This window comes from Lathyrus oleraceus, chromosome 3 (assembly GCF_024323335.1).
Source record: "Lathyrus oleraceus cultivar Zhongwan6 chromosome 3, CAAS_Psat_ZW6_1.0, whole genome shotgun sequence".
NCBI classification, from domain to species: Eukaryota; Viridiplantae; Streptophyta; class Magnoliopsida; order Fabales; family Fabaceae; genus Lathyrus; species Lathyrus oleraceus.
Genome location: NC_066581.1, coordinates 275,208,337 through 275,222,085, shown reverse-complemented (window position 1 = coordinate 275,222,085; position 13,749 = coordinate 275,208,337). Strand labels below are relative to the sequence as shown.

At 31.2% G+C, this 13,749-nt stretch overlaps 1 protein-coding gene across 1 annotated transcript; it reads right to left on the bottom strand.

The window, feature by feature from the left end:
* Positions 1-4,157: 4,157 nt before the first annotated feature.
* LOC127126958 (biotin carboxyl carrier protein of acetyl-CoA carboxylase, chloroplastic) lies at positions 4,158-8,870 on the bottom strand. Its single transcript, XM_051056029.1, has 7 exons — positions 8,581-8,870; positions 8,422-8,457; positions 8,124-8,278; positions 7,685-7,994; positions 7,531-7,602; positions 4,677-4,742; positions 4,158-4,579 (listed from the first exon to the last, which is right to left on the bottom strand). The coding sequence occupies exons 1-7, from the start codon at positions 8,734-8,736 to the stop codon at positions 4,556-4,558; spliced, it is 819 nt and encodes a 272-aa protein (XP_050911986.1). The 5' UTR covers positions 8,737-8,870; the 3' UTR covers positions 4,158-4,555.
* Between the last annotated feature and the right edge of the window lie 4,879 nt (positions 8,871-13,749).

The following is a 13,749-nucleotide window of genomic DNA, read 5'->3' as shown; positions in this document are numbered from 1 at the left end:
TTCTCCATATTTTTTATTCAAACAATGAATTTTTATCAAATCATTTTAAATTACTTCAAAGAATTATTTTCCTTCGAAATGTTTTATTCAAACACACTCTAAAATTTTAAAGAAAGATGCTAAATCTAAGTTGAGGAAATTTCATAGGATAAATCTTTAATCCAGATGATTCAATCAACTTTCATATAATGAATCTTTAATCCAGATGATTCAATCAATAAATAATTTATGAATTTTAATTTTGTGATCGAGAGTTTTGAGTATAAAAATTTGATATTTTTTAGATTGTTGCTCATGATATCATTAATAATATTTATATTTTATATTTTTTAATAATACTTATATTTATTGTTATTATTATTATCATTATTATTATTATTATTATTATTATTATTACATGTCATTCCTCTTTCAACTTTTGTATATTGTTTTAACATTTATTAATTTTTCAATTAATTTAAGTTAAATAAAAAATAAGAAAAAACAAATGACATGTAAAATTAATTATTTTAATTAATTTGATAGTGTACACATCACATAAATTGTGCCACCTATTAAAAAAATGATACATCGGCCATTTTTTTTATAAAAAATAAAGTATAAAATCAAAACTGTTTAAAAATAAAATAAAAAAATAGATTTCGTGAATGAATTAAAATAAGAGTACTAAAACTATAATTTAATCTATATGTTAAAATATATTTCCTCTCTTATATTTAAAATATTTTTAAAAAAAACTAATAAAAATATCTAGTTTATTTTTAATAAAAAAATTACAATTTAACAAAATTCTATTTGTGAAAATTTTCTTACAAATATTACAAATATAAAAACAATTATTTCTTTAAGAATATTAAACAATTGAGCCTTAATTTTGTAAGTTTTTTCCGAGATGGATTAGACATGTTAAACTATCGTTTTTATTAGTTTTAAGAGATGTAGTTTAACTATGATTCAACCATGACAAGATAATTAAATATCATATTTAATCATAATTTAATTATGACAAATATTTTTTAAAGACTTTATTTAAGTATGATTTAACATTGATGAGTTTTGGGTAGGGGTGGCAAACGGGTATGCCCGTCCCGTTTAGGCCCGTCCCGCAAAAGAACGGGGCGGGGCGGTCATAGTTGAGGATGTGGGCCTAAAACTTAGACCCGTCCCGCAAAAAAGTGAGGGCGGGGAGGGGAAAGCTCGCGGGCACTATACTATTTAAGTCTAAAAATGCAAAAATTTATGTAAATACACGTGCCCGCAAAAAAAATGGGGCGGGGCGGGGCGGACACATTTAAAGGTGAGGGTCCAAATCCTTGGTCTGTCCCGCATAAAAAGTGAGGGCAAAACGGGCATGTCCAGCGGGCCGAGCCCGTTTTACCACCCCTAATTTTGGGCTCTCACATGTCAAATAAATTGTGTGAATAAAATCTTGCATAAATTTTGTAAGTTGTTTCAAGAGCGATTTTGTAAAAAAAAAAACACTTGTATCATCTTTTTTCTTTTAAATGTGTCTCATGTTACATGAGATAGATTAGTGCAAATGTACGGATTTACGTAAGACTCTAGAAAATATTTAGACCTTCATCTAAATGAAAAAATATTGGTACAAACTCTAAAAAATAATGTTTTTATTATTGAACTCTAAACGTGTATCTTGTCAATTATTTTTATAATAAAAAGTTTTCTGGTACCATCTTTGTTTTCAAAGTAACAAAGTCTCTAGAATAATTAATTTGCTTAATGGAATATTAAGTGTGAACTAAATATGATACAAAGTCATTTATGAGGTGTGTAAGGTATGTTATCATTCCGAGTTCAAAATTCGTCACTATTAATCGTATTTAAATAGAATCTTCGAAAAATATTTGTCATGATTAAATCGTGATTAAATAGGGTCTCTAATTGTTTTATTATGGTTGAATCATAGTTAACCTACATAGTGCCTCCAAAAACAAACTTAAGACACTACGAAGTGAGACACCATTAAATATGTAAAAATATTCATAGTCAAACTTTACTCTTAATGAGGCAGTTATAATAGATAGAAATTGTTATGTCAGGAGACCGATGACTATATCTCAAAAGTCATGAATGTGAGATTTCAAGTCTTTAAATAGACATAAATATTATGAATATTAGGAGTAACATTTCTATTGAACTGGTCCACCATTATAATACTTTATTATGTGTTATATAAGTGTTTTTAAGTTATTCTCATACTCAGAATGGTATGTCACCATTTGATATGAAATCACATGGTCCTACATAAGGAGTTCATCAATCTAGTATCGTCAAACATTATCTATAACAAGACGATTATAGTCAATTAATTGGGTGCTCAATGAATCATGTGGAGGGATATGAGGTATCTAGATAGGATTTCTCATTCTACATATACATGAGTAATATCTATGGGCCCTTTATTGAGTATGTGGGTAAAATGTAGGGTAATGCAGAGACAAATCAATATGAGATATTGGACTTATTTATTATTACTATGTATACTCTAGTTTCAAAAACTATATTACTATACTATACAATGGTGATACAAATTATGTCTTCTTATACTATACAATGATGATACAAATTATGTCTTCTGTTATATATAGATATAAGAGCAACAAAGTATGTATACACTTGATCATTATCACATAAATATTATGTCAGATCACATAACATTTTCGTCACTTGGATAACATTGATGCATTTCCAGACAACACTATCTATTTATAATATTAAATGGGTGATTTATAATATTGCAAACGGTATGAGATCCTACATGGTCACACACAAAGAGCAAATAAGTTAGATATTAAAGAAACACATAAGATTCGTTTATGATTCAATTGTGAATTCTTACGATGTATTATAGCTAATTAAATAAACATAGTATACCATAAACTACATCAGACAATATATGGCTTGAACATGGTATCAGAGTCTCGTTTAAGTCCTGCTATCAAGTTTCCGTTATCGGGTCACCCACCATTTATTTTCACGCTCCAGAAGTCTAGTCCTGAGCGTGAGTGAGTGTGTTAAGAGTTCCACATTGGACAATATATGGCTTGAACATTTCTTTATAAGTGGGGGCAATCTTTATCCTACAAGCCAATTTTGTATGGATGAGTTAGGTCCAACCACATTTCTTAACAATATTTGTTGGGTCATGAGGAGGAGCATCAACATTAAACTAAGAGCAACACACAAATGAGAGAGACACCACATAGTCATCCAAAATCTTAAGGTGATATGCGTATGGATTCTCCCATTTATAAATAGGGACTCCAACTCACACTTGACTTATTATTCTTAACATCCACCACCAACTGTGACAGACAAACATTAAACTAATCACCTTCATCAATTTCTAAAATCATGAGTTGAGATCTTGTGTTTGAATTGGTTATCTAGGGTAAATTGTTTGTCATAAAATATGCACAACCCTTTTACTCTACGATTAGCGATTTCAATTGCATAATAGGTTCTAGTAGGACGCTTTGAGGCTGGTTTTTGGTGAAACTAAGGGAGGTGTAGTAGTGTTGGCATTTGAAGGAACCGGTGTGTGTAGGATTTGGGGTGGGGTGGGAGAGGGGGGTTTGAAAGAAAGTTTGTAGGTTTGTGAAACAAACTCTGATTTTGGGGGGAAATTGTAAACCGTGAACTACGTTTTTGAGAAAAGGGTTGGGAGACTTCATGAAACTTGACTAACTTTGCAGCATGAGTAATTCTAGAGGGGTTAAGCATATGAACGTGCATTAGAATTGACAAATCTAAGGCTATCAATTACAGATTCTTAGCTTCAGACCTAGGCTAGTTTGGGCTGTTTGGCCTTCTATTTTATATAAAGTAAATAATAAAGAAATATTTAGATAAAACAATCTTAAAATTTGTAAAAATTACTTTTCAAAAATCTTTTTCCTCATTAAAACATTTTTTCTGTAAGTTACTGAAAACAACATCTCATTTCATTAAAAAAAATCATTTTTCAAATTTTGATCAATTAAAACGATTACATATTACTTAGCTGAAGTTATAAATAAAGTAATAGTGTTCCACCATTAAAATATATTCCTTCCTCTTCCCTTCTTTGTTGTTTGAAAAAAAGAGATGCTAAGAACTTAACAGCATAGGGAGCATGAGGAGGAGAAAAACCAAAATAGCAGAAACACAAGAAACCAACATGAACATTTCATGAACTAACTGCATGAATGTGTGGATATTACAGTTAAAATAGTAGGAGGGGAAGAGAAACATGAAATTTTTTTAGAATCGAAAAACAGAAGACTTGGATTGAATATCATACACATTAACTTAACTGAAAATTGAAAACAACAAGAAAAGTTAACCAAAACTTAGTCCAATCATCTAGAAGTGAAAAATAAGAGGGGTGGAAACAAACTCATTATAAGCTAGTAATTCTTCTCAACTGTGTATCATCCCAATTCAAAACAAAATCTTCCTACACTTCCTCTACCAGGGGTTCGGATAAGCCTCACACTTTTCAACTAACACGATCTGCAGATTGTCGTCCGCCTACTCGAATACTTTGCCTGCTCTACGGTTCAATCACAAATAGGGGCTGCAAGGGAACAAAATAAATCAAACCTCTAATGACAAAAAGTCACTTGTTTTGCTTGTGAGTTACTAGTAGTCACGAGGGTTCGGAATATACTTACAGAATCAACGCTTATTGGCTGGGCATCTCCCGCGATGATTTCAACTATAGTTCCTGACTGATCAGCCTGTAAAAAGTACACAAGTTTAGTCTCAGATGCCACAGGATCATCAAGACCATAAAAATTGCTACAGCTAACACATGTTTTGTTGACTTTTTTTATTTGCATCTTATAGTTACAACTTACAAGCCAAGTTAGGAATCAGATTTAAGTATATTTATGCTTCTTCTTTTTTTAATTCAAGGTTTACTGTATGAAGATGTCGAACCAGAGTAGTAGTTGAACGCAAGTTATTTCCTCCCCATGAATGAAATAAGAATACAACTATTGGAAGGATTCTTTGCTTTATTTATTCATGCTTTATACATATGTGAAGAATTGTACCTTAACAAAAAAGCTAAATGTATGTTAACAAACCTGTGAAACTACATAGAACTTCAAAACTACTCTGAATCTTTATTTGAATACTAACAAACCTATTCACATATCATGAAATATCAAGGACTACTACAGGAAGGAACTATTAACAAGAGGAGGAACTAATCATGCTGAAAATGAAAACAAAAGAAACAAATATTCCAGAGCAATATTCATTGTATATGCCTCTTTCCTCCTTTATCTATCTCATTCAACTTTTCCAAATATATGTTCACTTGGACGTCAAATTTCTTTAGTGAGTTGCGATTTCATGGTAAGAGTGAAAGGCATCACTTTAATCATAGTTTTTAGTGTCAAAATCGAGGAATATAATCCTAGATAGGTTTAAAGTGCAACACATAATCCTAAAATACTAAAAAAATAAAATGAGAGATGTAGAGCTATAAAAATGGGCTAGTCCATATGGGTCGGCCTGCTAAACTCAATAAAACATAAGGTGTGGGCCTTTAAATTTAAGCCTATAATTTCTTAGGGCTTTTTAGCCTAGTCCAAAAAAGCCTGCTATCCATTAGGGCTAGCTAATATGGGCTACGAGTAGTCTGTCCCACCCAAAATACCCGGTCTCTATCGCAAACAACACACTGAACACCTCCCTCACTTCACAAAGTTATATCTCTTCTATTTTATTCAATTTACATGATAGAAAAGGGGAGGTTAGTTCTTACTATTTTATATTATACATCTGTACACCAAGAGACTATTAAGCTGAAAAAAAAGCGCCGTCATATACATACACATGGTAATAATCCATATTTAACAATAATAAGCGAATTATAAAAAATGGTTTTGAATGGCTTAATTTAATGTTCTTGAAGATAATTGATTAGACACTACCCTTCATCAATCATACATTTTAAATAAACATGATTTTCAACTCAGTTCTTCTTTAAATTAGTATTTAATTGTTTTATGTTTCATTTCCCAGCTTCCCCGCACTCTATTAGTCTGTGTTATGTTAGATATCATTTTGGATAATTTAAGACACAAAGTACTTAAAAACATTTTATAGTATTTTTTAAAAATAGAATATAGTTCTTATAAACGTACTGTATTTAAAGTAATATGTTTATATATTGTATTTATAAGAAATATTATGGGTTTTAATTTTATAGTTTTTGAAAAAAATTTAAGAGATGGCCTGTATAGGGTCGGGTAGCCATAGCATGTATAGGGCCAGACTTAGGTAGTGTATTTTGAGCCCATATTTACTCAGTTTTTTGGTCCAATGTAATAAAGCCCGAGGCCCGTTTTAACAGCTACTAGTATGGATGGCAAAAGCATCGGAAAGCAACTTGCAGCTTGTGTTTAAGGTACATACCAACAAGAAAAGCTACTATGAGACAGAGAGAGAGCACTGGTAATGCCAAACTCAAATGCTCTCAAGTTTCCAAGCTAGATTTGTCGGAACATAGGCCACGAAATTCAGAATATCTAGTAAAATGAAAATCCTAGATATTTTTTAAGTGCAACACATGATCCTAAAATACTAACAAAACAAAATGAGAGATGTAGTATGGAAGGAAATAGCATCCGAGAGCAACTTGCAGCTTGTGTTTAAGGCATATACTAACCAGAAAAGCTACATCAAATAATTTCTTCATAACAACTGAAGGGGTCATTCAGAGACAGAGAGAGCACTGATAATTCTAAACTAAAATGTTCTCAAGTTTCCAAGCTACATTTTTCCGGAACACAGGCCAAGAAATTCAGAATATAACACCAGGTGTAACTAACAACAGCCAAGACTTATAAGTTATACCAACTACTGGATTGGCTCATGGATGAATAAAATTGTGGCAATAGATACCACTAAAGAGACCGAGGCATACTAGGAAGACCAGTTTTGTTAATACACAGATGTCCTACAGAATCATAGACCTGACAAAAACTCTCGTGATGTGTGTTGCTTTTGTTAAGGAAAAGCTACATAGTTATTTTTTACCTTGCCCTCGCATTTGGACTTCTTCGCGTTGTTGGTGAAAATAAGTTTTCCCAAAGACCTTGCAGTAAATCGTGTTGAACAAGTTCGGAGGCTTTAAAAGGAGTAAGGAGAGAAAGATGTTATGGCGGTGTGCTTCATGTGTTGTTCTGTGGTATCTTTGTTTGAAGTGGAATTTAGATTTTTGGGAAAAATTGTCACCTCTAGACTGGTTTCACATGGTTCTTACAAGTATTTCTTTGTTATTCAAACAAAGGGATTGTAAAACATTTTTATACTATTAAAAATGCTTGCAACACCCCATTTTCTATGCAAGGAAATTAAAGAACCAAATTCAACATTTATATAGTGCAAAGAAAAACATGAGAGGTAGTAAGAGTATAACAAATAAGTGCATCTTATAGAGTCATAATATGTAGAATTCAAATTTTTAATCAACAGTTACTATAAAAAAAAAGATAAAATCTTTGAACTTACTTCTATTTCATTCATCAATTTCATTGCCTCAATGATGCACAATACTTGGCCCTTGTTTACTTTGTCTCCAACCTAAAGAAAGAGTACTTTCATATACAGCTGCCAAAATGCAGTATACAAAGAATAGTAATATATAATTAAACGGAAGATCTACCTTCACAAATGGAGGTTCACCCGGTGCAGGACTTCGGTAGAATGTCCCCGCCATGGGGCTTTTAAGAGGCGGATGGGATGGCTTAGATGACTTGACAGCAACGAGAGAAGTTGACGGTGAAGGAGTAGGAGTAGGAGGAGCCTGAGTATACGATGGTGCAACAGGGGGCGCCACTTGCGGTTGTGGTGAATACATTACTGCAGGTGGAGGAGCATATTCTGGTTGAGGCAAAGCCTCTTTTTTCCTGATTGTTACTTCACAGTTTAGCTGCTTCAGCTTCAACTCTACAATGTCTCTTGAATCAACAAGCCTGCCGTAGAAAAACACAAACAAAGATTCTCATTGCTCTACTCCAACAATGTCAGAAAAGTTCATATATCTGTTAATGCTTAACACCAACAATGATTAGCAAGCAAGATCGAAACTAATGGTTACTTACTTGACAAGACTTGCAACTTGAATAAAAAACTGAGAGATTGATTCTTCATTTTCCAGGACCGAAGAGGATGGTTCAATCGAAGGCGCGGCCGGTGGTTCCACATCCGAATTAGCTTTAACAGGAGGCACATCATTGGAAGAACCGTCAAGGGAAACCTTGTCGAATCCAAAAGATGATACCAAAATCAGCTTATAAACATGCATCAAGACAGTAAATTTTGAAAAAATATATTATAACTTGCAGCAAAGTGTATGAATTTTATCACAAACTCAGCAAATGTAAAAGAGAGAAAAATTACCTGATTTAACTGGGCCTTAACCCTGGGGCATAATCCCTGCATATATACAAAGAAAACAAAGTAGTGGCATAATTAAGATTCCAATTTTAAAAAACAAAGAGTAAGAGTTAATAGTAATTATGGAAGATAGATGCAGAAAACAAGGAGAAAAGGAGTTACCTTGTTGAAGAAACGGAGGGTGTTGTTGGAATTAGGAGAGAGAAGAGGGAAAGAGAGGGAGGAATGAGAAAAGCGTGGGGATTTGGTGGTGGAAGGTATAGTTAGAGGTTTAACAGTAGCGGCAGAAGGTGAAGTGGAAGGTAAGGAAGAAGCCATGAATGAATCTAAAGAGAAAGTGAGGAAGTTAGATCGATGAAATGAGTGAGTGTTATGTTGTGTGTTTCATGAGGGAGGCAGCTCTCAACTGCACAACTAGCTCACACTTATGATATCCAGTGCATCTATCTGACTTTTTTTTAATCAAATTAACTTTCTTTTTGTATAATATGTCCCAAAATATCATACATTATTAAATATTTCCCAATTACGATACTTTAAATATTTAATTAATTAATTAATATAAACTAAATTATAAAATTGATCTTTTTAATAATAAAAATATAGATATTTTAAAATAAATATATAATTTAGGTATAATTAGTATAAATTCATTCACTGTTTTGCTTTAATCATTTAACTAAAAAAAAAGGTTATATACGGATTTTCTATAAAATATTCTGTTTCACAAAAAAATATTTATTTTTAAAAATTCTGAAAAAAAATATTAACTTTTGAAAATGTGGTTTGACCGGTAGATATTAATTAATAAATTGAGTCACCAATATGTATTTAAAAAAATACTCCCTCCGTTTCTTTATAAGTGTCACTTTCTTGTAAAAAAATTGTTTCTTTTTAATTGTCACTTGCAAAGTTCAAGGTAGTATTAATTGCAATTTTGTCAAAATTATCCCTAGATAATGATTGCAGAGAGAAAAAGTAAAGTGAATGTAATAAATAATTAAGGGTATTATAGGTAAAAGAAGAATTATTGTTTGAAAAACAATAATAATGATTAGCTTCCTTGGTATGTGGAAAGAGTCAAAAAAATGACACTTAAAAAGAAACGGAGGGAGTAGTATTTTGTTTAAGTTTGAATAGTTTTATTTTCGGAGGTTAAAAATCTGGTAAAATGATAATTATGTGTAAAAAAGAAAATCTTCTGCAATTAGTCCAATCATATAATTCTAGGAAATACAACAAATTGAGAATACAATAAACATCACATAACATAAAAAAAAATCTCGATATTATAACTTTGAACCATTGTTTTTTTACAAATTTTTTTTGAAGAGTAGAAAGTCAAAAAGAAAGTCAATTATCCGCGGCAGAAAATTCTCTGCAAAACAAAATCATAAAAAGAGTCCGAACAATGAGAAGATGAAGAAAAAACAATGAGAAGATGAAGAAAAAAACAAATCTATTAGTCAAAAATCACCATGTGTAACACTATGAATCAAAAAAACCATAACAAATGGAAGGGATTAGTGTTTTAAGGAGGCTGGAAAATAAATTAAACAGTAACTAGCAATCATTCATTCAAATAAAAAACTTTTTAGGCAACACATACTATTTTTCTTATAGTTTCTAGTGTCATCAAACACTACACAGTCACGGATTTTAATCTCAATTTCCGCAACACAAAAGGGAGTTTTTTTGGGAAACCTAAAGAAAAGATGAATAAAATCATAAAGATTTATTTGTTTCAAGATATAAAATCAGAAAGATAGCCAAAAAACGCTATGAAACGCGTTATCGCAATCATACAAGACCATTGCATCGAAACTCGTTACCACCGCTGCACAAGCCCGCGTGGTCCTCTGATCTATGGTGCACCCCTTTGATTTCCCTTTCTACACCATAAATGTGATCGCCATCATCAAACTTCTTGTCGTCCTCGGTAGAAATCACACTCGTGAGAGAATATGCAACAACTCTAGCAGAGATCGACGACTTACGTAAGGTTTGTATGGTATCGGTGATGGTGGCGGATACATTGGGGAGTAATGTGAAAAAAAATGAAAGAGTGTTTAATTTAAAGAGATTGATGGTTTTTTATTTAGAGAAAGGAATGAGATGACGTTGTCTGTTGAAACAAATGAAAAACGAAATTAGGGTTAGGTGGATGTTTCATGTGTTTAATAATAAATAATAATAATAATAAATTAAAAAAAAAAAAGAAAAAAAAAAGGTAAGATAATAATGTCAAATAGATTGTCACGTTAGCAAAATTTAACGATTTTTCATAAAATTTGATGAAAATGATGAAATAATGTAACATAAGTGAAGATAAGAGACTTATTTGTAATAATTTTTTAGTTAAAGGACTAAAGTGGGATATTAAATTAAATTAAGAGATTAAAACATTTATTAAGCCTATAATTTAATTAAATACTTGAAGTTAAATTTTTATATAACTAAAGATTAATAAGTCATGTATGAAGATGTGAAATTGGTAGATGGATGCATTGTTAAAATTTTAGAATTTAAAGTAAAGTTAAAGAGTTGAAATGAATGTGTGATAAAAATAAGAAATGTTGTTCGAGTGTTTGGAAGTTAATTGGATTAAAGAGTTGTGGCGTTAGTTGGATGGATAGAAATAATGAACTTGAGTTAGTTTGTTATAGGGGTGGTTGCATGTACGCAAAGAAGTATGTATGAAGGATAGTGGTGTAAGTTTGTTGTTGAGAGAAGAAGATGCTAGTTTGCTCAATTTGAGAAAGATGTGTGTTTATGGATCAATCAGTTATTGATTCACATCAACATTTTTTTTGTAAGTGAGTTAAATCAAGGCATATACTCTCGATTAGGCTTAACTTCATCATAAATGATTTGTCTGGTTAACACAAGAGTGGACTTGTCAATTTAGGAGGCTGAGACCTAATTTTTAAGGCATAAAAATATAGGGGTCCAAAATTTTAAAAATAAATGAGCCCCAAAATATGTAGGCCCCCTAAACTAAAAGTCCATAAAATTCAAGTAAGGCTTTAAAGCCGCATCATTTTTTAAAGTTGATTTTTTAAATGAAAAAACTCATTTTTTTTTAAATGGCTTTTTTTTATAAAGAAAAAATTAACTTTTTTATTTCAAAAAAAAATTATTTTCGAAAAAAATCATTTTTTTTTCGAAAAAAATCACCCCTTTTTATTTTTTTTGAAAAATCGTCTTTCTCATTTTAAGAAATAAGTTTTTTTTTGTATTTTCAAAAAAATCGAATTCTTTTGAAAAAGTTAACTTTTTTTCAAAAATATCAATTTAAAAAAAAAATATTTTCAAAAAAATCGACTATGTTTATTTATTTTTTAAATAATTTTTTTTTCAAGAAAAAAATTATTTTCAGAAAAAAAAATCAACGTTTTTTTTTTATAATTTTTTATTTTTATTTTATTTTTCAAAAAAAAATCAGAAAAAATTATTATTTTTAAAATATATATTTAAATAAAATAAAATATTTTGTTTCAAACCGATTGTATTTTGAGCCCCTTACTAGGCCCCTTAAAAAACAAAAATATGCGGGGGCTTAAAAATAAGGGGTCAAAAAATTATTGATTTAGTAGGGGGCCTAAAAAACTGGGGCCAAATAGAGGGTCTAATTAATGGCGTTTTCTCATTTAGAGCTTTTTTGACACCTCTACACAAGAGTGCACTTATTCTTTCACTCTTGGGGTTTATCTTTATTCAAAAACGTTCATTCTAACAGTTTTATGACTCGACCATGGTGTTTTATGTTGATTCGATCTATATAATGCATCTCAACAATATAGAAACAAATCATATGAGCCATTGGACTTCAAATCATGTAATCCATAAAAAAATAACGGGCATTAAATCGAGATAAAGTCTTCAAGTAATATAGTATATAAAATTCTTGTTGCGCTATCTTATGAAATTTTGAATGGAGTAAGGAGTTTTATGATAATTCATGTTGGAAATTCGTCAATTCTCGTTCAAGATTTTCACCAAAACTTGATGAATTTCGAACCAAATATTGATGAACAAGAATCAATCTTTCTGATTGATTATCCCTCTTGTTCTTCACTCATCCCTCGAGTGAATCAACCACACTTTGGTTGCAAGATTTCGCTGCACTGAGATAATGAAAGAAGAAAATAAAATTGAATTTGGGAAGAGAGGAATTAGGGTTTATCGAGAGAAGAATGAAGAAGAAGAATTTGTTTCTAGAGAGTTTCTCTCTGCTCTCAAACTTTGCAATTTGCAATTACTCATTTAAAAGTTACAATCAATAATAGGGTTGCTCCCTATTTATAAATTGAGTTTGTTTGCACACTAAGCAAACTCTAACTAACCTAACTAATTCAGCTAAACAAAACAAATAAAGTTAAGTCAACGTTTTGACAACTAATCTAATTCGACACACATAGGCATTTTGACAACTTCCTTGCCTCTGTCAAGCAACCTGATTCGACACAAGGAATTACAAATCAACAATTCACACAATGGAAATATAATTAACTTGTTAAATAATTTTAAAAATATAATAAGATGTAATACATTTTTTATTTACTTTAACATAAATAGATAGGTATATGAATTTGGATTTATGAGAGTTATATCTTGTATACGAGACTATCCCTGAGTTTGAAGAAAGATTGTGCATCAATCTACTAATATCACATCTATATACATGGCTTATTAATTTTAAGTTGCATAAATATTTTATTTAAATTATTTAATTAATAAAGATTTCAAAAAATATATAGTTTTATTATCAAAAATATTAACTTTATAATTTTTATAATACTTTCATATTTATTAATTAAAGTATTGATTTATTGATGTGTGTGTGTGTGTGTTTGTATGGGGGTGAATATGTGTGTGTGTGTGCGCGTATGTATATATGTGTGTATGTGTGTCTGTGTGTGTGTATCTGCATGTGTGAGTGCTATGTGTGTGTACGTGCGTGTGTGTGTGTATGTGTGTTTGTGTGTATGTGTGCATGTGTGTGTGTGTGTTCCACGCGGGAATTTGAAGTATGTGGTATGAAATCCTTAGTCGGTGGTGTTGATCTTCGATAAGGCGGCGCGGGGTAGACCTGCAAGGTTATCGCTCCAATGTCCAAGTCAGTTCAAGATTCAAGAGGATTGTAGTGAAAAGTATAGATCAAAAAATGTAAATTGCTTTTAGTGTAAAGTTACTTTTAGACCTTGGGTCAAGTGGAGTGGACTTGAGTTAAATTGAGCCTTAACCATTTAGGTCTTTTACCGGTGCAAAACAGCTTTCCCCGGGGCTTGTCAGGCACTTTGGGAGTTAAGGAAGCCTTTAATGGTTAAG